Source organism: Siniperca chuatsi, linkage group LG21, assembly GCF_020085105.1.
Source record: "Siniperca chuatsi isolate FFG_IHB_CAS linkage group LG21, ASM2008510v1, whole genome shotgun sequence".
NCBI lineage: Eukaryota > Metazoa > Chordata > Actinopteri > Centrarchiformes > Sinipercidae > Siniperca > Siniperca chuatsi.
In genome coordinates this window covers 20,067,413-20,088,525 of record NC_058062.1, presented here as the reverse complement: position 1 = coordinate 20,088,525, position 21,113 = coordinate 20,067,413, and the positions used below count along the sequence as shown (strand labels likewise).

At 39.6% G+C, this 21,113-nt stretch overlaps 1 protein-coding gene and 1 gene segment (V, D, J or C); one reads left to right on the top strand and one right to left on the bottom strand.

Moving 5' to 3' along the window:
- The first annotated feature begins 1,938 nt into the window (after positions 1–1,938).
- Positions 1,939–7,637, top strand: LOC122869372 (caprin-2-like). The gene is made up of 6 exons (XM_044182313.1): positions 1,939–1,985; positions 3,873–3,960; positions 4,052–4,123; positions 4,220–4,250; positions 4,431–4,675; positions 6,101–7,637. The coding sequence occupies exons 1-6, from the start codon at positions 1,954–1,956 to the stop codon at positions 6,407–6,409; spliced, it is 777 nt and encodes a 258-aa protein (XP_044038248.1). The 5' UTR covers positions 1,939–1,953; the 3' UTR covers positions 6,410–7,637.
- A 3,949-nt stretch (positions 7,638–11,586) lies between these two features.
- LOC122868581 lies at positions 11,587–16,548 on the bottom strand. The segment is given in 6 exon segments: positions 11,587–11,875; positions 12,839–12,945; positions 13,026–13,049; positions 13,160–13,507; positions 15,059–15,108; positions 16,328–16,548. Coding segments are annotated over 6 exon segments (648 nt in total).
- Positions 16,549–21,113: the final 4,565 nt, after the last annotated feature.

Sequence of the window (21,113 nt, the reverse complement as noted above, 5' to 3'; positions counted from 1 at the left end):
AGTAATTGACTCGATGTCATTGTAAATGAGGTTGGCCCCTCGATGATCGCTCGAGTATAAATAAAGGTTGAATGCATAACTAGTGTGTTGACAGTTTCTCTCATTAACTTTACTGACAGCGCACACGTAGCCGCCGGTCTATTTTATGAAACATGTTTGAAGACTGATTGAAGAGTTCAATAAATGTTGTGCACAATAGTCCGACATTTCTTTAAGCGTGGGAGTATTGTGGTTGGCTTAAAGCAGGTATGTGATTGGGGAAAGGTTGGGGTGGTTTTGTATTGATGTAGCCAAATCTCTGAATGCCATACAGTTTTTTTGGTACAGACAGTACTGGTTAATCGACAATGGCTACAAATAACATATAAAAGACAATGGGCTGTGAAAATAAAACAAAAAACCCCCTAGTGTATCAAACTATTTATTCAGCCTGCATTAATACACATGACGCTGATAACATAAAATTGCAAATTTGTAATTTCAGTGCGTCCTGTACCTGCCTGTGACTGTCAGATGTCCATATACATTTTAAGCAATCAGACAAACATGCATGTCAGCACTAGCACTAGAGTTCTTTATGAGGACCATATGTCTCTGGATTACTGCTGGACTGATCGACATAAGAGAAAGAAAAAAACACAGTCCTATTGAGGTCATAGGCCAGATGTCAAGATGATTACTGCTGGACTGGAATACATTTATTAAATGTGTGTGTGTTGGGGAGTATTAAAGAGGCAGAGACAGAGGCATGACAGGCCTAACAGCAGACTGCCATTCTCTTGTCCTTGCTGTGTGCCTTCATTGGCACACATAATTCTTTTTTCATTTTAATTAAGATTCTTTTTGAAATGTCAGAATACCATCAGAGAAAACCAAGGCTGTGTCCGAAATCACTCTCTATTTACTACATAGTGCACTACATCTACTGTCTGCCATTTTATTTGAGTGTCCGAATTATGAGTGTGTAAATGTATCCGCTATACAGGGCTCTCAAAAATTCCACATTTCTAACAATCCCACAATGCAGTGTGTCGCATTTTATAGATGCGGACATTACAGTTTGCGCGACTCTACCTGTCAGTGATGACGCAAAATTATGATAAGTAATTGTCCGAAATCTCAATTTGCTGCTCACTATTGAGTGTCCATTATATAGGGAGTAGTGAATAAGTGAACAAGAGAGCGATTTTAGACACAGCCCAACAAAAATCTTCAAAGAACTATTAAGACCAGTGTTGGGCAATAGGCTCATTACACAGTGAAAAGTAATTACATTACTAAATAGTCAGCAGCAAAAGTAAAGTGCTACATTACTAGCTACTTTGCCTTAAAACAACTCCAAATCCTCCACACCCACACGTCACGTCTTCTGTATTTAACACGTGTAGAAATAGAAAACGAGACACTGTGGTTTAACAAGCAGTCAGCCCTACACTTTGGAGGGATTTACTAACTATCCTGTCCGATCCTACTAGCTCAACGTTAGCCTCGGTGACTGCACACAGCTCTCCAGAAGTCCCGACCTCAGCTGCATGGTTCACACACCTCCAACTCTAAACAAAACTAGGTGACTTTTTAATGTAGGCCTGCCCGTGGCTAATGTTAGCAAGTCAGCTAAGAACACACAACATGTGAATAAGACAACTTTTGGAATTACCAGGTGTCACAGTTCTCCTCTTTTGGTAGAGGCTAACCGCCTCCCTGCACCTCAAGCCTCTGCGCCAAGCTAACGTTAGCATGGCTCGGCCCAGTCCCTCCACTGAACGCAGAGACTAAACGGATATTAACCCACCATCTAACCAGGACTAACCAGACCCAACTGGATCACGCCAAAAGTGGACTGTAAATGACGTGTTAAAATACTGTATCCAAACAGAAAATGTGACAATCCCAAAGTTATTCAGCCATTAACTGTGCATCAGTTAAAAGCTGAAGGGAAGGACGGATCTCGCCATGATTGGAGACAAAGTCGACCTCTCTTTTAGGTAACAGAACAGAACAGACTGGAACAATAGGGATTAGAGGGAGATTTACTTCACAGTGTCTGACTGACAGCAAGGACATTTCAGACACAAACTAAATGGTGGGGGCTGAGTAGGGAATTGTGATTCTCATCTCCTGATGAGAGTTACAGTGAAAATGTCCCGTTTGGTGAATAGGATTTCTCCAACTTCGCTCTTGCCCTTCTTTCCTGCATTTCTGTTGGGAAGAGCTAAAATGTGAGGAAATTAAGGAAACAAGGATGCACCTTAGCTAAAAGGAAAAAAAAAAAACTTTAAGTTTAAAGGCCCAATTCAATTGCATCTTTACTACCTTAATGTGATGTATTTCCAGTTGAAAGAGGATGTTGGGATGAGACAGTGAGGGATTATGGAATGGGTCATCGGGGAGATGGAGAAAGACAGATTGATTCAATAGAAGGGGATTGTTAAAACTTCTATGATTGTTTTATTGGTTGGAGTTTTTAATTAAAACCTACTGGTGCAGCATGAGGTCATCTTTGAAGATTTACCCAGTTCCAGTGTCCACCCTTAGCACTAAGCATAGTACCCTCACAGACTGTAAAGGGAATGTTTGACGTTTTGGGAAACATGCTTATTTGCTGTCTTTTCAAGATTTATACCATGCCTGTGTGCTAGGTATTGACATGGAGAAAGTAGGTGATTAGCTCAGCTTAGCATAAAGACTGGAAGCAGGGGGAAACAGCTTGGCTCTGTCTTATTTTAAAAATGATTCCTACCAACATCTTTAAAAATGACTAATTTACACGTTATATCGCGTTAGTTAATGTGTATGCAAACCTAGATGTAAAAAAAATAAACAGATAGAACTATTTCTTGGCAAACAGCATGTGGGTGCATTCTTTAAGTTGTATTGTCCTGGTTGATTTGGCGACAGCTGTGGAGGGTATTGGTGGTAACAGCATGTGCGTTTTGGTAATGCAGGTTCCAGAGAATGTGTATTGACCGCTGGGCAGCACACACATCTTGTGCGGCTATTCTGTCAGAAATGTACCAAAAGAAAGTAACACTGGATATACATTTCTGCCAATAGTTTAATATTAGCCAACAGTGATGTCACTTTAGCCAGCATCATTTGGGGCTGAAGACTACAAGTTTGAAAATGAAAAAATGCGGGGGTGTGGAGTTAGAAAGAAGTGAGCTTATCAGCTCTTATCGCTCCTCATCTCTGCTTGAGGACTGTCTCTAAGCACAGCACCGCACAAAACTGTATGTCTCTTGATATAAACTAACATTGTAAAAGATTGGTAAGGGTTATTTTCGAAGTTCAAACTGCTAAAGAACGAAGGGAGATGGTTTAACAATTAAATTTTGGAATACAATTATATTAAAGGAAAAAAACCCTGGCTTAACCCAGCTGCCCCGACCCGTCCGACAAACCCCCACCCGCCACTCCCCTTTTTCCCCTTTCTTTTTGAATTTTATTTGTATTTGTATTTTATTTTTCTTTCTTCTCCTCTCTCTTCCCCGTATAACCTTACACAGACAATTCCTATACACACACATACACCTACTCACGTGGATAGTACAGTAAGAAAATCTAAATGTGAAATCTACTCAGGTACCTCATACAAATTACTTAATTACTTATCCGTATTTCTATTCCCCCTTTTTTTGGTTGTTGTTGTCATTGTTTCTCTGTATTCTCTTGTCACGTCTCATATATGTCTTCTTCTTAATCACTTGTCTTGCACTATTAATAAACACACACAGAAAAGGAAACACACACCGCCAAGACTTCAGCTCATGTCCAGTTTTTCTTAGAAATAGTATTTGTTAGGTGTGTGTGTGTGTGTGTGTGTGTGTGTATGGTGGGCATGAGTTAATCAAACAGATTTTGTAACAATGCAGCAGCAGGTGGACTTTGATACTTCAGCAGAAGCCTGGCAGAGTATGTCAGCGCTGTACAGCTCTCAGCAGGAAGATGAGCTCCACCGAGGTACCTGTTTGTATGTCTAACTGTAGTATCTGCTCCTTAATTTGTCGGATGTTTTTTGGTTGCAATTTTTAGTTTCTTTTTGTTGTTACAGATACGTTCTGTTTTTGTTATCGTGACGGTGTTGTGTGTAACCAGTTTGGTCGTAGCAGGCCCAGTGGAATTGGTGAGTGAACTGACCTTTGACCCTTGACCCTTAACATTAAACCCAGCTCTTTATACTGGCTCAACATAACCAACTCCCTCCTCACTGTCTTGACAGATCCCCCGTCAGACAGCAGCCAGACAACAGGGTTGGTAGTGTGTGTGTTTTCTGTATGAATTTATGCACATGTGGTGTGTGTATGTGTCCACATGTAAGTAGAAACACATTAAAATGAACATTTTATTTGTTGTTAGACGTGACATGGGAATTAACTGGCAAAGTGATGCAGTCTTTTAACATTTGATTGAGACATGAATCTGTGTCCAAGGGGGCGCAGTTCTTTTTTACGTTGCCCACCAGGGCCCGCTGAGAGATATCCAGTTCGACCCAATAGTCTTTAACCAGGTATTGGTGAACCAGGGCTCCGCCTATAACAATGACACAGGTGTGTTCATTGCACCAATCGCTGGCATCTACCAGTTTGTGTTTGCTGCCCAGCTCTGCCGCGGAGACAAAAACAACATATGGTACTTCATGGTCAACAGGGACCGGAGGATGCTCTGCCATGCTCAGGTACACAAGACTAGACTAGACTACAAAAAAGAGAGATTGACTTAAAAGAAACTAGTAGCTAGTAACTAGTAACTAGACTTAACTAAATTACAAGAGAAGAAAAGAAAAGACTAGAAAAGACATGACTAAATAAATCTGGTAATCAAAACTCAATAGGAAATGGAGGACAGCCTGCTATGCACTGGTACCCAATACTAAACTCTAAGACTAGAGTAAACTACACACGATCACTCTAGTTTACAGTAAACCTAACAAGACAGGGTAAACTAAACTAAACCAGATAAATATACTGTATAATTAGCAGAACTTAAAGTTGTAATCCTTGAGATTTCAGTCCTGGTTGATTTGGCTACACCCGTGGGAACAGCTCAGTGTGTCTGGTCCTTCTTGTTCCATTACTCCCTGTATTTTATTTCAAACTGATCCGCTGTCAGAACATGACCATGTCTTGTTTTGTAGACACACCTCAGTGTCGCAGTCTTGGCGACAAATACATGTGACTGTCTCACAATAAAAGTCACCCTGTGCATGTTTACATGCTTTTAACGTAAAGCAGCAGCAGGAAATGTTGGGTTAGCATTAGCAGTAACTTAATACAACTCTGATACATCTGTAGGAGAGTGAACAATAAACAGTGAGGCTGATATCAATGAGATAACAGTAACACTGGATTACATGCTGCATTGTTTCCTGTGAATACCAATTGAAGGCAATTTGAATTCAGTGCAGTAATGGCAGACTCAGCCAACTAACAATAAAAGCTACTATATAAAGAGGTAATTACAGAATTGAATAATTTGAATGGCTATTGCTGAAAAAATGGCAACAATAAATAGTATCAAGCATGGGCGTTGATTTAATGAAAATCTTAAGGATTATAACTTTAAGGGTCATCGTTGTCAACAGTGACCAACTCCGGCTGACAAGTAGTTCAAAGGAGGCCAGTCTAGACTCAATAATAGACTATTTAAAGATAAACTATACCATACTAGACTAAACAACACACCAAACCAGATGAGAAAACTAGGCTAAACCTAAAATAAACCACACTGGCCAAGAGTTGGCATTGCCACTGGCATTACTAAATGTAACCTTCAGGCAATCTCAATAAAAAGAGTAGTAATTTCTTTCTCACTTCTAAGAGATAAATTTTTTTTTAAAACTATGTGACACTAGACAACTAAAATGAGCTAAACTAAACTCTTTATGCACATCCTGGTCATCAGAAACAAAAATGTCAACATCAGGAAAAAAAAGAAAATGAAAAACCAAACCAAAATTAAACAACCTAGTTGGTCGTCTCTAGTAAAGGTGCTGAGGATCTACTGAGAAGACATGGAGGATTTTGATATTCAGTAGCCAAACACAGAACAAGTAACAGAACAATGTGCCTAAAAAATGCCTTTCTCCACTCCTGTTCCCCAGGTGTCTGGTGGTGACACAACCCTTAACACCTGCTACTTAATAGAGGAACTGAAGAAAGGTGACCAAGTGTGGGTAAGGCAGAATGTGGGGAGTTGCGCCTGGGCCAGCACTATCTCCAAAACCATCACCTTCTCCGGAGTCCTGCTGGCAAGTGAGGGTGTGTCCACGCTGGGAGGGAAGTATGGCTCTGGCAACTCCTGTCCACCGTCCAGCCTGGGCCGCAACATGGTGTCCAGCTCTGCAGGCCAGAGTGCCGCTGTGTCTAGTGTGGCCATCACTCTGCTGCTCTGCTGTCTCATTTGGAATTAATCATGGCAAATTCATAAATATCTATAATATACAGTATGTGCATATGCTTTTATTTTATTCTGATTTATATTTTTAAGGGTTCTAGCTTGACGACTTGCTGAAAACCATCAAACTTACAGCACAGCAGTTTTTCTGCGATTTCTGAGTAAATCCATTTATCCAGTCATCCCCAAATTTGCCATGCAGTCAAGTCAAGTCTTGACTTTTTTTGGTCATTTTGACATCCTACAGCCTACTTCAAATGTTTGTGGTCCTGACATAATCAAATACAAAGAACTGCATAAATGCAACAAAACTTAGTTAGCTGCATTAATTTAGTTTTGGGCACTAGGGGGCAGAGGAACAAGCTTAAAGACACAGCTCAGACAGCTTGTCATTGCTAACATGTTAGCGAATACGCGCCTAAACATCCAGCAACAAAGCAACATTAGCATTCATTTGAAGTTGTGTTTCTTGCGATGATTGCAAGTCCAATATGCACTATACTTATACCAACTCCTGAGAAAGATATCAGGCTCTTTAGCTGCCATTTGACTTCGTTTGCCAGCTAGTTGCTAACTAACTGGTGAAACTAGTTGAGAATGAAATTGACTATCAATCTAATGTCTGTATGTTAAACCTGATATGAAAAAAAAAATAGCCTGTTTACACATCCAGCAGACACAGAGCAACATTAGCATTCATTTGAAGTCATGTCTCTTGTTACCTGGTGAACTTAGTTCCAATATTCAATCTCTTTTATCTCTGTTTTGGTCACCACCAACATGAGGGAAATATCTGTCTCTTTAGCTGCTAAATGCTTGACTATGTTCACCAACTAGTCGCTCACTGTCTCTCTGCTATTTGGTGCCGGGCAGGTGATATACAGTGGGCTTATCAAAGCTTTTTATTTTTTTTGCCTAAAATAGCTGCCTGTTGCTGGAAACAGAGTTCTGTAAAACAAACAATAAGGTAATTAAGCTAAAGAGCTCATTAGAAAACCAAGAGCTGCAGCTAGGGTTATCAATTTTCTGAGTGTTAGTCACAACCCCTTTTACATTATGTAACGTCATTTGATTCAATAATAATATAAAGATATTGATTAATACAGGTTTAATGTTTGGGTTTAAAAGCACCCTGATATTTTAGGTTTCTTAAATTAATTTCCTATTTCAATTACTGTATTGATGTTGCCTGTGTGCCTTTGTCATTCAAATCTTGGGTTAAATGAAATCGAATTTGTTTCTCACCTTTTTGAACTACTTGTATTTCATTTACATTTTTGTTGTGCAATGTGCATTAGAGCTCACCATAGACCACTGTAGCTGAATTAGTGTTGAATTTTAGTGGAGAGTTCTGTGTCCAGCTGTGCACTAGCTGGTGGAAATAAAAGTCAGTGGTGTAACAGCACTGTTTGTCCAGCAGATGGAGACACCTAACTGATAATGTCCATTTATCCTGAATTTGGACAGGAATGTCATTCATGTGCTGTATGCATTCTCTTAGGATAAACATCATACAATATAATTCCATTAAGACATGCCACCTTTTAAAAGATTGAAGGGCTTGGTGCCTTGCTCACTGGAACCTCAGAAGTATCTGATGAAGGTAGAAATATTCTAAGTTCATTCAGGTCCATACTTCATATCATTTCCCATTAGTCACAGGTTATGTGAGAACTGTGAAAGAAAAAAGTCAGGTTTTATTGTACTCATGTTATGTATGATTGTATGCCAATGTAAGCATATTGGTACATAATGTTAGGTGGTTAAAAGTAAATAATTAGGAGTTTCTTGTGCCCCTGAGCAGTATAAACACACCTGCATCAGACAATGGACTTGTCTCTGTACTTGTCTTGTTAGATCTTAGTGCTGCATTCAACACCATTGACCATCACATCCTATTACAGAGACTGGAACATTCAATTGGCATTAAAGGAACCGCACTAAGCTGGTTTAAATCCTATCTATCAGATCAATCTCAGTTTGTACATGTCAACAGTGAGTGCCCTGTGCAGGCCAAAGTTAGTCATGGAGTTCCACAAGATTCTGTGCTTGGGCCGATTCTATTCACCTTATATATGCTTTATATATATATTATGCGGACGATACCCAATTATATCTATCGATCAAGCCAGATGAAACTAACCAGTTAGCTAAACTTCAAGCATGGCTTAAGGATGGACATAAAAACTTGGATGACCTGCAATTTTGTGATGTTAAACTCTGACAAAACTGAAGTTATTGTACTTAGCCCCACACATCTCCGAGACACATTATCTAAAGATATAGTTCCTCTAGATGGATGTTGCCTTGGCCTCCAGCACCACCGTAAGGAACCTCAACATCATCTCTGATCAGGATATATCCTATAACCACCACGTGAAACAAACTTCAATGACTGCCTTCTTTCACCTACATAACATTGCAAAAATCAGACACATCCTGTCTCAAAATGATGCCGAAAAACTAGTCCACGCATTTGTTACTTAAAGGCTGGACTATTGCAATTCCTTATTATCAGGCTGCCCGAATAAGTTCCTTAAGACTCTCCAGTTGATCCAGAATGCTGCGGCATGTGTACTGACAAGAACTAGGAAAAGAGATCATATTTCTCCAGTATTAGCTTCTCTGCACTGGCTTCCTATAAAATCCAGAATAGAATTTAAAATCCTTCTCCTCACCTACAAAGCTCTCAATGGTCAGGCACCATCGTATCTTAAAGAGCTCATAATACCTTATTAACCCACTGGAACACTGCACTCCCATAATGCAGGGTTACTTGTGGCTCCTAGAGTCACCAAAAGTAGAATGGGAGCCAGAGCCTTCAGTTATCAAGCTCCTCTCCTGTGGAATCAGGTCCCAGTTTGGGTTCGGACACAGACACCATCTCCACATTTAAGAGCAGACTTAAGACTTTCCTCTTTGATAAAGCTTATAATTAGGGCTGGCTTGGGTGAATCCTGAGCCATCCCTTAGTTATGCTGCTATAGGCCTAGACTGCCAGGAGACTTCCCATGATGCATCTCTTTCCTCTCTCCTCCTCTCCCTCTCCATCTGTATGCATTTTTATCCCATTACTGCATGTTACAAACTCGCTTTCTCGTTTCTCTGTTCTCTCCTTCGGTCGCTTTCAGCAGGTATTTCTGCCTCCGGAGCTGCAGAGTCTGGATCTTTGGTTGTGGGCCACCTGCTGCTACTACAGTTGTTGTTGTTGGCCTTGTTACCATCATTGTCATTATTATTCCTATAACATAACAAAAATATTATTACTTTATTACTATTAATATTACCACTACCATCACATTATTACTATTTTAAAATTCTAGGTGGAATTTGCATTGTGCTTCCTTCTCTCCCCCACCCCCCTTCTCTCTCTCTCTCTCTCTCTCTCTCTCTCTCTCTCTCTCTCTCTCTCAAAACATGGCAGTGGCAGATGGCTGCCCACCATTGAGTCTGGTTCTGCCCGAGGTTTCTGCCTGTTAGAAGGAAGTTTTTTCTTGCCACTGTCGCCAAGTGCTTGCTCATGGTGGGAGAGTAAAGTCTAGACCTGCTCTATAGGAATAGTGCAATGAGATAACTTCTATTATGAATTGGCGCTATATAAATAAAATTACATTGATTTGAACCTTTTCTACCTCAGAAGCTCAAATATATTGAGGTTCGTTGTGAAGCATTTGTTATTTTTCACTTCCAGCCTCACCTAAACACAGCATTACATCACCAAAAGTAGGACTTATGAACAAGTATTTGTATTGCAACCTACATATCAGTGTTGTACCTCATTCAGCATTGCATTGCACTTGCACAGCTTCTGTTTGTTTGAAAAATAACCATTTAAGAAATGGTCAGAAATCTTTTTCAATAAACGCACAAGGATTGGTTAGGGTTAGCAGGAAAGAAGAAACAGAAAGTTTGTACAGAAGCTCTTTTCTCAAATATAATTACATAACTTGCTTATATAGAAGCCAAAATTTTGAGTTACTTTCTCATACTTTTGACTTAGTAGGTCAAATTGTTGACTTAGTGTCTTAAGATTTTGAATTGCTATCTCAGAACTATGACTTACAGTCAACATTTCCCACTTAGTGTCTGATAATTGTGACCTAGTTGGTCAAAATGTTTACTTAGTATCTGATAATTTTGATGTCCTGTCTCATAATTTTGACTTTAACCCTTTAATGGTCTTCTCAGTTGTTTGGTAGAACACATTTTGAGCTGTGATATCTTGTTGCAAAATTTGGTGGACTTGACTCAACCTGATTAAGCTGTCTCTTTTCAGGGGCTTTCCTTCCAGGAAGTTAGCAGCAGATAAATGACTCTTAGCGTATGTCCTGTTTGCATTTTAAATGCTGCAATATTCTTTATGTTCAGGCTGCTGCAGCAGATCATACTCAGCAGCTGTCATACTGTAGCTTCAGTTGACACAGAAACAGCAGTTTGATGAAGTCTCGTGCAGTGCCAGGGGTTGTTGCACAGATGCAGGTGTTGTTTGCAAAGGTTGCGGTGAAGTGGAGGCCTGCACCTCCGTCGTTTCTGAGCACAAAGAGGTCGCTCTGTGACCACATCCTCTCCTCTGCTGTCGCTCTTAACGCCTCCGCAGGCTTTCATGCCCTGGTTTGTTCCTCACAAACAACAGCCTCAACCTTCTTCTGTACAGAGATGAGAACATTGATTTCCTGATGTTATGGGCTGTGGTTGACTCACATGTGAACATTTACTTCTTTACTAAAAGCCTACAACCTAAAGGAATATGGCTTTACTCACAAAGAATATGTTAATTATGATGCATTCTAAACAGTATTTTAAAATGTTATAATTTACAATGGTAGATTTAACTGAATGTAGCACTGAGATGCCATCAGAGAGATTCTTTCAGTTTAGCTCAATGGAAAATCTTATCAGCTTAGTCAAATTAATGGAAATATGAATTCTCAGAAAACTGACAGATGAGCAAGCTCCTAAAAATACCTCCACTGAGTTTGTCATGCCGTGTAGGCTGAGATATGTGGGCAGTGAATTCCTGTCTTCATAAATGTATGGCAACTGATATAACTTGCTTGCCTACAACAAATAACTGTGTGACTGACACCTGACAGGTGGGAACATTACTATATGTTGTGTTGTACAATAAGTCTTTCTGACCTTGTTTCCACTTCAGACAAACGTTTCAAAGAAATAACGATGCCATACAGCATATCGCCTCTGAAAATCTTTTATTGAGAATTAAATTTAGCATAAAGCAGTTCACAAGCACTTACACAAACAGACAGCATCGATAAGTATCAATCAACATTGGATATAAAATTATTCACGTGTTTAAATCAAGCAAGTTGCTCTAATTTGTGCAGAATGTGATTAGCTCATTGAGCATTGAAGGCAAAATGCAATTCAACATTCATGCATTTTAAGTTTTATTTACAGAATCCAGGAGAATCAGCTGGTTTGTGCAGCGCAGCTCTCAGTTGTTCTGTTTTCCACATGAGCCCTGTGCAGCAGACAGAGAAGGACACATTTTCAGTGATTTATTAAAAAAATGATTAATTCCAACACCTCCACCTACTTCACTTAAGTCCCTTTCAGACATGCACCTTGTTATATCACTGTGATGGCAATTTTACGTGTCGGCCTCACGTCTGAATAAGTCCTCAAGTCCCATTTACATAAACGTCGGTGCTTGTGACATTTCTGTTACTCTGCCAATACGGCACAAGTCTGAATTGAATGCCATCAGCGAATACACAGAGAGAGACAGATTAAATGCAGGTCTTGTTCTCAAGAACACTGAAATAAATTGATCACTTACTTATCATCTCTTGTACACAAAGACATGTTTAATAAACCTCTCATTTCAGATCAGTCTAATGCAATACAGTACTTAAACGTAACCATAAAAACGTTCAGTCATGTCTTACTGTAGTTGCTATGAGCGTTGTCACTGAAAATTTTACTGTTAAGCTTAGTAGCAAAATTATGTGACTTGCTAGATACTTTAATGAACAACATTTCGTCAGTAATCCAAGCCGCATTACATTTCCCCAAAAACTTGTATTCGCTGTTGCAAATTAGTAGTATATAAACATGGGGTGAGAAAAGGGGGTGAGTGTCCCACATTCACACAGTAGTCATTATTTAGGGCATTAGCAAAATCCATCACTGACTGCACTGTGATGCTTTGTGTAACAAGGTCTCGTCATGTCCTAATGAAGCCTTAACTAACATTTACATAACAAACACTTGTATCGGAATGACAAAAAAACGGCACTTTAACAGAAAGGTGAAGCCAGCAATGTTACGTATTTAATGTCTGAAAGGGGCTTTAATGGGACTGTCTGGCCATGAGCTCTTTAATTTGAAATATACAGAACCATTTCCTATGACAAGTACAACACTTCCGCTGGGATTTCTTTGGTGCAGAGACACAACAAGACTACCATCATGTTGGACGAACCTGAAGCCTCCACACCAAAAACACCACAAAGGCTCCGTAGATGCTGCTCTTGATGATCAAAAGAGCGTAGGACAGTTTGGCAGCTTGCACGATCCTCAAATATTTCTCTGCAAGAAATTGCAGCATTTTAGTGAGTGACATGATTCAGTAGTTTGAGCTGTATAAGTTCACACAAAACAATTTTTACCTCTTATTGCTCCAGCTCCTGGTCCTGACAGAAAAAGGAAAGACGATATCGTTTTTTCAGTACAATCGTGAGTTTTGGAGTTTCACATCCTTAAAAACATGTTTGTTGTTCTTCTGAGTTGCAAGTGAACATACCTTCAACGCCTTCGACCCAATGTGAACGTTGCACAGTTGTGTTTCCATTGAAGAAGTTGACGGTGCAGGTGAACCTCTTGCCTGGTGTAAACCACTTTCTGAGCGGGACCCTCAGCCTGCTGGTGATGCTGTAATGTTCCCCTTTCCACAGAGCAGCATTGTCGGTCGCCACGCCATCTGTGACATTTACCCCGTCGATCTGCCAGGACACACTCACATGGTCCGGGTAGAAACCAAAACCCAGACACACCAAGGTCTTCTTGTTTTTCTTGTCTTTGCTGTTTTGGCACTCTTTTTGTGAAGGTGGAAGCACTTTGACTTTTGGCGGGGTGATAGTACGGTTTGATTCTGCGGGGACAAAGGAAACAAATCATTGGAATAGTACGACATTTTGGGAAACGGCTTAACTAAACAACTTATTATTTTATTGTATGACTGATTTATCTCATTTTACTCCACAAGACTCTAACATTTACATCGCACTTTATTAGTGTGTCACTGACATACACTTTTTTCTGTAGTTTAAGTTGCTTTGTGTCCGCTTTATTTAACTTTTGCCTTATTTGACTGAAAATAGAAAGAAAATATATTTTAAAGGACAACCTCTGACTTCCAAATTCACAGTATTGGATTTCACACATTTGAGGTCCCATCTAACTACAACGTTACATAACAACACAGCTCAAATCCAAGTAATTGCAACCACATTCAAACTATATTTTTTCTACAATCCCAAACTTTAGAAAAACAAAAACTATTAGAACATGTAACTACAGAGATGAATTATTGTGTGTAATGTTATTTTCTTATCTAAGATTGTCAATTTGGTGCCACTACCAAAGTAAGCAGGGTTGTAGTTGGTCACACTTACACACAACTAAACAAAAACTGTCCAAACTTTCAGCACTAACAGCTGCAAACTGCCTTTTTTTTTTTGCTCTTCTTCACAGAACAAACACGACAAGCGTCTGGAAGTGTCTCCAAATTCAGCCTGTATAACAAACTTAAACATTTCCTAACAGTTTTAACAAAGTTAGGTCAATTTTAGAGAATATGGTGAAACAACCTCAAATTGTACCTTGTAAATATTAAAGCAGCTAACTTGGAATTATGCCTTACGGAATATTACGTAATGCATCTGACTTTTAAATTCTATATAATTTTATATTATAATTTGTTTTACCTTACCTAAGACTGCAGGTCTGGTTCCAGTCCCAAAGCCTCTGACTGGACACTCACATTCACAGAGCTGATAAGCACTCACACTGAGGGCAGTAATTGGGCATTTTATTGCTGCAGCAGCTGGCTGGAGAACAGGTTCGGACTGACTAGTTAGGAATGAAACAAAACTAACTTGTGCCATAACATCTTTACTGTTTAAAGGGCGAATACGACATTTACTGCCACCAAATAAAATCGCCTAAAAGCAGAGTCCACATTTTGCCTATTCGCTCATTTAAACAAGCTCTGAAAGATGCTCAGTTTGATTTGTTGTTGCAGATTTTCTTACCTAAGACGGTCAGTTTAGTTCCAGCTCCAAAGTGAGCCTCGGAGAATGAACACGGAGCTCTCAGACTGTGACAAAAACGTATTCTACTGCTTCTTTCTCAGTGCTGCTCTTTGTAATTTGTCACACTTTGACATGTGGAGACTTTCAATGTAATGCACTGTAGTTTACAATAAATCAAGTCACTCTCTTGCTAGAGATCACCTTTTAAGCATCAACATATGATATTGAGGCATTTTTTAATGATAATTTAAGTCATTTTGATAGCAGTTTGTACATTAATCATCACTTGCAAAGTGTCTTTCAAGCTTTGGGGTATCTTTATAGGGGATCAAATCTAAACAATGCCATTCTTATATGATATTTTAATAAACTTAATGTTGATTTCTTACCTAAAACAGTCAATCTGGTTCCTCCACCAAAGTGAGCCTCATCAGTACCACTAGCACAGTGCACTTGAACAGTGCTCAAATTAGCCTAAGATGCTGTTTATGCATTTTGCCTTTAATACTTTCAGTATATTACTCGAGCACTTTACTTTAACTCCTAAAAGCAACATCGCTGTACAACAGCCTTTTTGCTAAGTTGGAAGACAAATTTGTTTCTCTCAACAACAGCTGAAACGACTGTGATGATCACATACAGTATATTTGCTTCACAGGTGAATTCATAAGAAGAAAATCTGATGTGTTTCTTACCAAGAACAGTCAGTTTTGTGCCTGGGCCGAAATAGGCTTCGTAACTGGCACAGTGCACACTCTTGATATCAAAAAGCACTGAGCTGGACTAGAAACTACAAAGGCCCAAGTGAGAAAAAAACCCTTTGAGGAATCAGAGGCTATTTCAGTTATTCAGTCCTCATCAACCTGTACTTAACTCAAACAGTCAGTTTTATTCCAGTTCCAAAGTGTGCTTTGTTGAGGTTGTCACAGTGTAAAAATACTGATTTATGTCATTCTCCACCAAATCATCTCAGGACCCTTTGCATGTTTTGCAAATGTGCTTTGTAGTCTGAGAATCAAAATTTCCAATATCCCCAAAATACTATATAAAACTTAAACATTTAGCTAAAATCAGAAATACTTTATGGTCACCTTGGTGTTGTTTCCAGAGTAGGATCAATGCAGGTCAAAATCCTTCCGAGTCAGTTTAATAGGTTTTCCTCCATTATCAAACAGTATAAACATTTTTCGTGATGGATTTAAGTTGTGTGAGTTCCGACTTACCTAGAACAGTGAGTTTGGTTCCACTTGCAAAGTAAGCTTCAGCTCCAGTGTCACACTGACTGCACCCTCTACCAAAAAGTAACAAAACTGCCCATAACTGGCACTTGGAAACAGGTTAACAATCCATGGTATTACTGTAGTGCCAGCATAGAAAAAGAACTTCACAACATCTGAGTGTGCTGGGTTTTTATAAGAAGAGTGGATAAAACCCGAATGCTGCGTATTGTTGTTTTATTTTATTCCATTCCAAACAAGGTTCCCCAGTGAAATTTAGTTTTTTTTTAATGTCAGAACAGTGAGTCATCCTGCATGTTTTCAGAATACTGATGTCTCTATCTGTGCCAAGTGTCACAGGTAACTTGTAGTGCTCCACATTAAGCATGTTAAATGGAGGAAGTTTTTGTACAGCGGCTCTATTGGATTGTATCACCGTGCCTCTCCTGTCCCCCACAGTGAAAAAGCGTCACACAAAAACCTAACTTCTCTTTGCTCGTCTTGTCTTTCCTTCCCCCACCTAGCTTTCCCATATCTCAGCCTCCATCTTTCACCGTCTGTCTGTGAGAGCAGCTGTGCAGGTCGGGCTGACTGACGGCTGAGGTGAGCTCCATGCAGCCTGATTGCTGCTATTTCTGTGACAGCTAAGAAAAGAAGCAAGAAGGAAAAGCAAACGTTGTGTTTCTATGTACAGTATAGCTACGCAGAGGAAGTGACGTCTTAACTGGTCACACCTCCTATTCCCACCCAGTTATAACTGATATAACCTTGTCTAAAAGACGAGACAGAACTTGCGCTGTCCAACATCAGAGTGAGCTCAGCATCTACTGTGCTGGCTCACCATGAAATCTAGTGTGGTCATCGTTGAATGTTTGTCCAACATTTTGTTCCAATCCATCTTGTAGCGGTCAAGCTATTTCACTGAATAAGTACAAATGTTGACCAGGGAACCACCGAAGGCATTAGGATTCATGACTGATTGAATAATGCTACAGTGTTTTATTATTACAGATACATTTTAAAATATTATTAGTATAGTTTGACTCATGTACAGTAAATGGGTGTTTATAAATTACATTTTGACATAATCTATCTAATGTGAGTGAATGGTTGCTACAACCTTCAATTAACAGATTATTTTTATTTCTCCCACAACTTTTATTTTATTTTTGTATGGAATTATTCCATTCAGTGGAATGTCATATTCATAGTAACACCAATTTACTCCATGACATTATCTATGCTTTTACTGGCTCCACTTTGGCACGTTAGCCTGAATCCTTGAAATATTCAGCATTATGATTTTTTAGTTATGTAATGCCAAATGTACCCTATAGAGGTCAGTGTATAATCAACTATAAAACTTGTTCTTTCCTTCCAAATAAAAAAACAAAACACTTTCATCTACTCAGGCAGCAAAAATAATGAAAGAATAGAACAGAAAGAAAAGCCTAAGAGCAAAATGAGAGAGGTGTGCATGGAGAGCAGTAGACTGTCAGACAGTCATTCTTCACTTGTTATAGCAGCTGTGTACTTATCTAACCGATCAGCTTTGTGTGCTGCAGAAATATCAGTGAATTCAGAGAGAAGCAGTTTTGTTACTTTATGAATTAGTGGCTGTTTAACATTTTCCTTATTGACATGTTTTCTTTGATAAGTGGAGCTAATTTTGCAGACTACATCAATATGAAAATATGATATGAATATGATATTCCATGAGATGGAAACCAAATTACACAAATTGTCCAAGGGTGAATGGCTGCTTTCATTTTTGGATTAATATTGAAAGCTCTACTGCAAAAAGACATGTTATATATGCTCAAATCTCCAACATAGTATTCTAGGAGGCTGCGTTGATGAGATGTTAAGGTTAGGTCAAAATCATTGCCATTATAGAACCTACATATAATGCAACACTGGGGCCCCTCAGGGGACTGTCCTCTCTCCCTTCCTCTTCACCATCTACACCACGGACTTCAGCTACCACACAGAGTCCTGCCACCTTCAGAAGTTTTCTGATGACTCTGCTGTGGTGGGCTGTATCAGCGGTGGTGATGAGACTGAGTACAGGACTGTGGTGGGGAACTTTGTCTCATGGTGTGAGCAGAACCATCTGCAGCTCGATGCGACAAAGTCTAAGGAGCTGGTTGTAGACCTACGAAGGGCCAAGGCAACAGTGACCCCGGTTTCCATCCAGGGGGTCAGTGTGGACATTGTGGAGGATTACAAGTACTTGGGAGGACAATAAACTGGACTGGGCTAAGAACACTCAAGCTGTTTACAGGAAGGGCCAGAGCCGCCTCTATTTCCTGAGGAGGCTGAGGTCCTTCAACATCTGCCGGACAATGCTGAGGATGTTTTATGAGTCTGTGGTGGCCAGTGCTGTCCTGTATGCTGTTGCATGCTGGGGCAGCAGGTTGAGGGTAGCGGACGCTAACAGACTCAACAAAGTGATCCGTAAGGCCAGTGACATTGTGGGGGTGGAGCTGGACTCTCTGGCGGTGGTGTCAGAGAGGAGGATGCTGGCCAAACTACATGCCATCTTGGACAGTGTCTCCCACCCACTCCATGACGTGTTGGTCAAACAGAGGAGTAACTTCTGTGGAAGACTCATTCCCCCAAAAAGCACCACAGAGCACCACAGGAAGTCATTCCTGCCTGTAGCCATCAAACTCTTTAACTCCTCCCTCTAAGTGTCAGTCTATATGACCCTAGCTCATTAAACTGGACATTGATCATTACATCTCTGCAATACTTGAAATAATTGTGCAATATCCTGTGTTAATACTCCTGTGCAATATACCCTTTTCAGTTTAAAATTCCCTATTTATTGTTATTTATATTTATTCATACCTCTAGTACTGCTGTGCAATATCCTCCGTCTCATTATAAATTAGCTACACTTAACTTGGCAGTTCATGCACTATTACTTTATACCATATTATTATAATCATATAATAAATGCAGAATCAAAACTAAATAAAGAAAGAAATGACTCAATAAATAAATGAATATGCCATTAAATGCCCCAAAAATATTATTAAAAATAAATGTAGGCATTAAAATAAAAAATGTGACATGAGCTAACCTGATATAACAGTGAACGTTAGCGCATGTTTGCATATCAAACTCTGAAAGCAAGACAAGTCTACGTAGGGCAAATTTATGTGTGCCATCAGGGTCCTCTAAACCCTCCCCAAGACTTCCAATGTTGTACAACATATTGTTAAACACAAAAGTTGGTAAAATATCCAGTGCACTACCAAACTATGACAGACATTTTAAACAATCCCTGATAGTTGTAGATACATTTTCAACAATCACAACAATATAGCTACATTGGCTTACATTTTGATGGCACACATATTGCAGTGTAACATCACTTGCTATAATTTTTAATTCTTACAGACAAATACATAAAATCCTGTAATTTACCGCAACAACAACCCACCCAAAGACCTCACATGCACACTCACCTTATGCTATTATTTTCAGCTAGATTAGCTAAGAGCCTCAGATCTCCTGACTGGAGGTAGCCATTTCTGTAGTGAGCCTGGTCACTGATGTGGGAGCAAGGCGTGTATAGTCGATCTATGCACTCTGATGTTGAAGAGTTGACCCCATGACACACTTTGAATGACAGCCCCCTCGTTTTCTATTCTTTACCGTTAGTAATGTAACTACAATCCAATAAATAAAAATAAAGATACAATTACATCTAAAATTCAACAACAAACTTTTGTAAAGAAAGTTCGTCAAGTCAAAGTAATTTTTGGAGAGACATTCTGAAAGGTGTGATGCAGTATTTCGGTTCTTAAAGTCAACCCATTTTGGTTGTTGATTGCACTTTGTTAGACTGACCTGCAATTTGAATCTAAAATGAAGTTGTTGTTAAAGAAGGTACAACTAAATTGGACACGTCAGTGCGGATAGCTTGTCTGTGTGTCTGTGTTTCTTGGTACGATGCACAAAAAGAACACTGTTTACCACCCTCAAAAACGTATCAGTCGAGGGTTTAAACATTAAAAGGTAACAGAGAAAGGCAGAAGGAGTGTTTCTTGCATGTAGTGTTAGTGATACAGCACTGATGTTTGTCAGTCCTATTTTGGTATTGGGGTTGTCGTTTAGCCACAGAGTGTGTCTGAGCCATTGTGGTAGTCTAGAGGCACAGTAATACACAGATGAATCTCCAGTCTCAACATGGTGTGTGTGCAGAGTGGAGTTAAGCAGCGCAGGCCGTGACATGGTCTTGAATTTGTTGAAAGAAGCGTCAGTGGTCCATATGCCTTTATTAAGAGAATATGATACCAGCTACATTTCCCCGCTGCCTACGTGTCTGTACCAATACATGTACAAATATTCTTCATTATCTCGTTCACACTGCAGCGTTACAGATGTGTCTCCTTCTTGGCTGAGTACATAATGAGACTGTTCAAAAGCAGAGAGATAGAAGCTGACTGGAAGGTGACCACATTGGCCTGTTTATCTGCTGTTTTTCATTCAAGTGAACCGATGACAGAGTTACTGCAGGGTAAGCCAGACACGTTGTTCATGACTCTGTGGGCTAGTCATTCACACACATTCAAATATATACATGTAACTATTTATAAGGCATTTGCAGTCTTGTTCTTGCAGAAGACCACAATTTCCACTGCAGGCCAAGTAGCGGAAAATTTACCTACAGTTTTATCAATTCATCTTTGTCTTCTCATTTTTAGCATTATGTTTGTCATTGCTGTTGCCATTACTTTTACCATTGTTTTTTACCTTCATCTTTGTCTTTACTCTTTCATTACTGCTGCCTTTTCTTTTACATTTATGTTTACTCTATCCCTGCCATACCTTTACTTTCATCTTTATCGTTATCTTCATCTTTTTTTGCTATCTTAATCTGTACTAAATCACTTTTCTTTTTACCTTTTTATCTTTATCTTGTATCGGTCTCACACAAAGAGCACTCAGGATTTTATTTCAAGACCAGTCAAGACCACAACTGCGGGGATATCACTAAATTGCCTGTACATTGTCTGATTTATTTGTTAACATCATTACTGTGACTGGATGTAAACCTTCCTGCTTCAAATGCAACCAATAACTTGACTCATTTCCGATTAGAAATTTTTGTTACTGTCACCCCTCCCCGACCCCCTTCACACACACTCCAAGAAAGTGAATGCAGGAGACAGGAGAAGAAGCTGTGGCTGTGGCTGGGAGGCGATGTCAGCCA

Bases quoted from the DNA above. Each gene is read 5' to 3' on its own strand.
- LOC122869372 (XM_044182313.1), top strand. From the start codon at position 1,954: ATGATTGGAGACAAAGTCGACCTCTCTTTTAG. The intron at 1,986-3,872 runs GTAACAGAACAG...GTAACAATGCAG, and splicing joins AAAGTCGACCTCTCTTTTAG to CAGCAGGTGGACTTTGATAC. The intron at 4,124-4,219 runs GTGAGTGAACTG...CTGTCTTGACAG, and splicing joins TAGCAGGCCCAGTGGAATTG to ATCCCCCGTCAGACAGCAGC.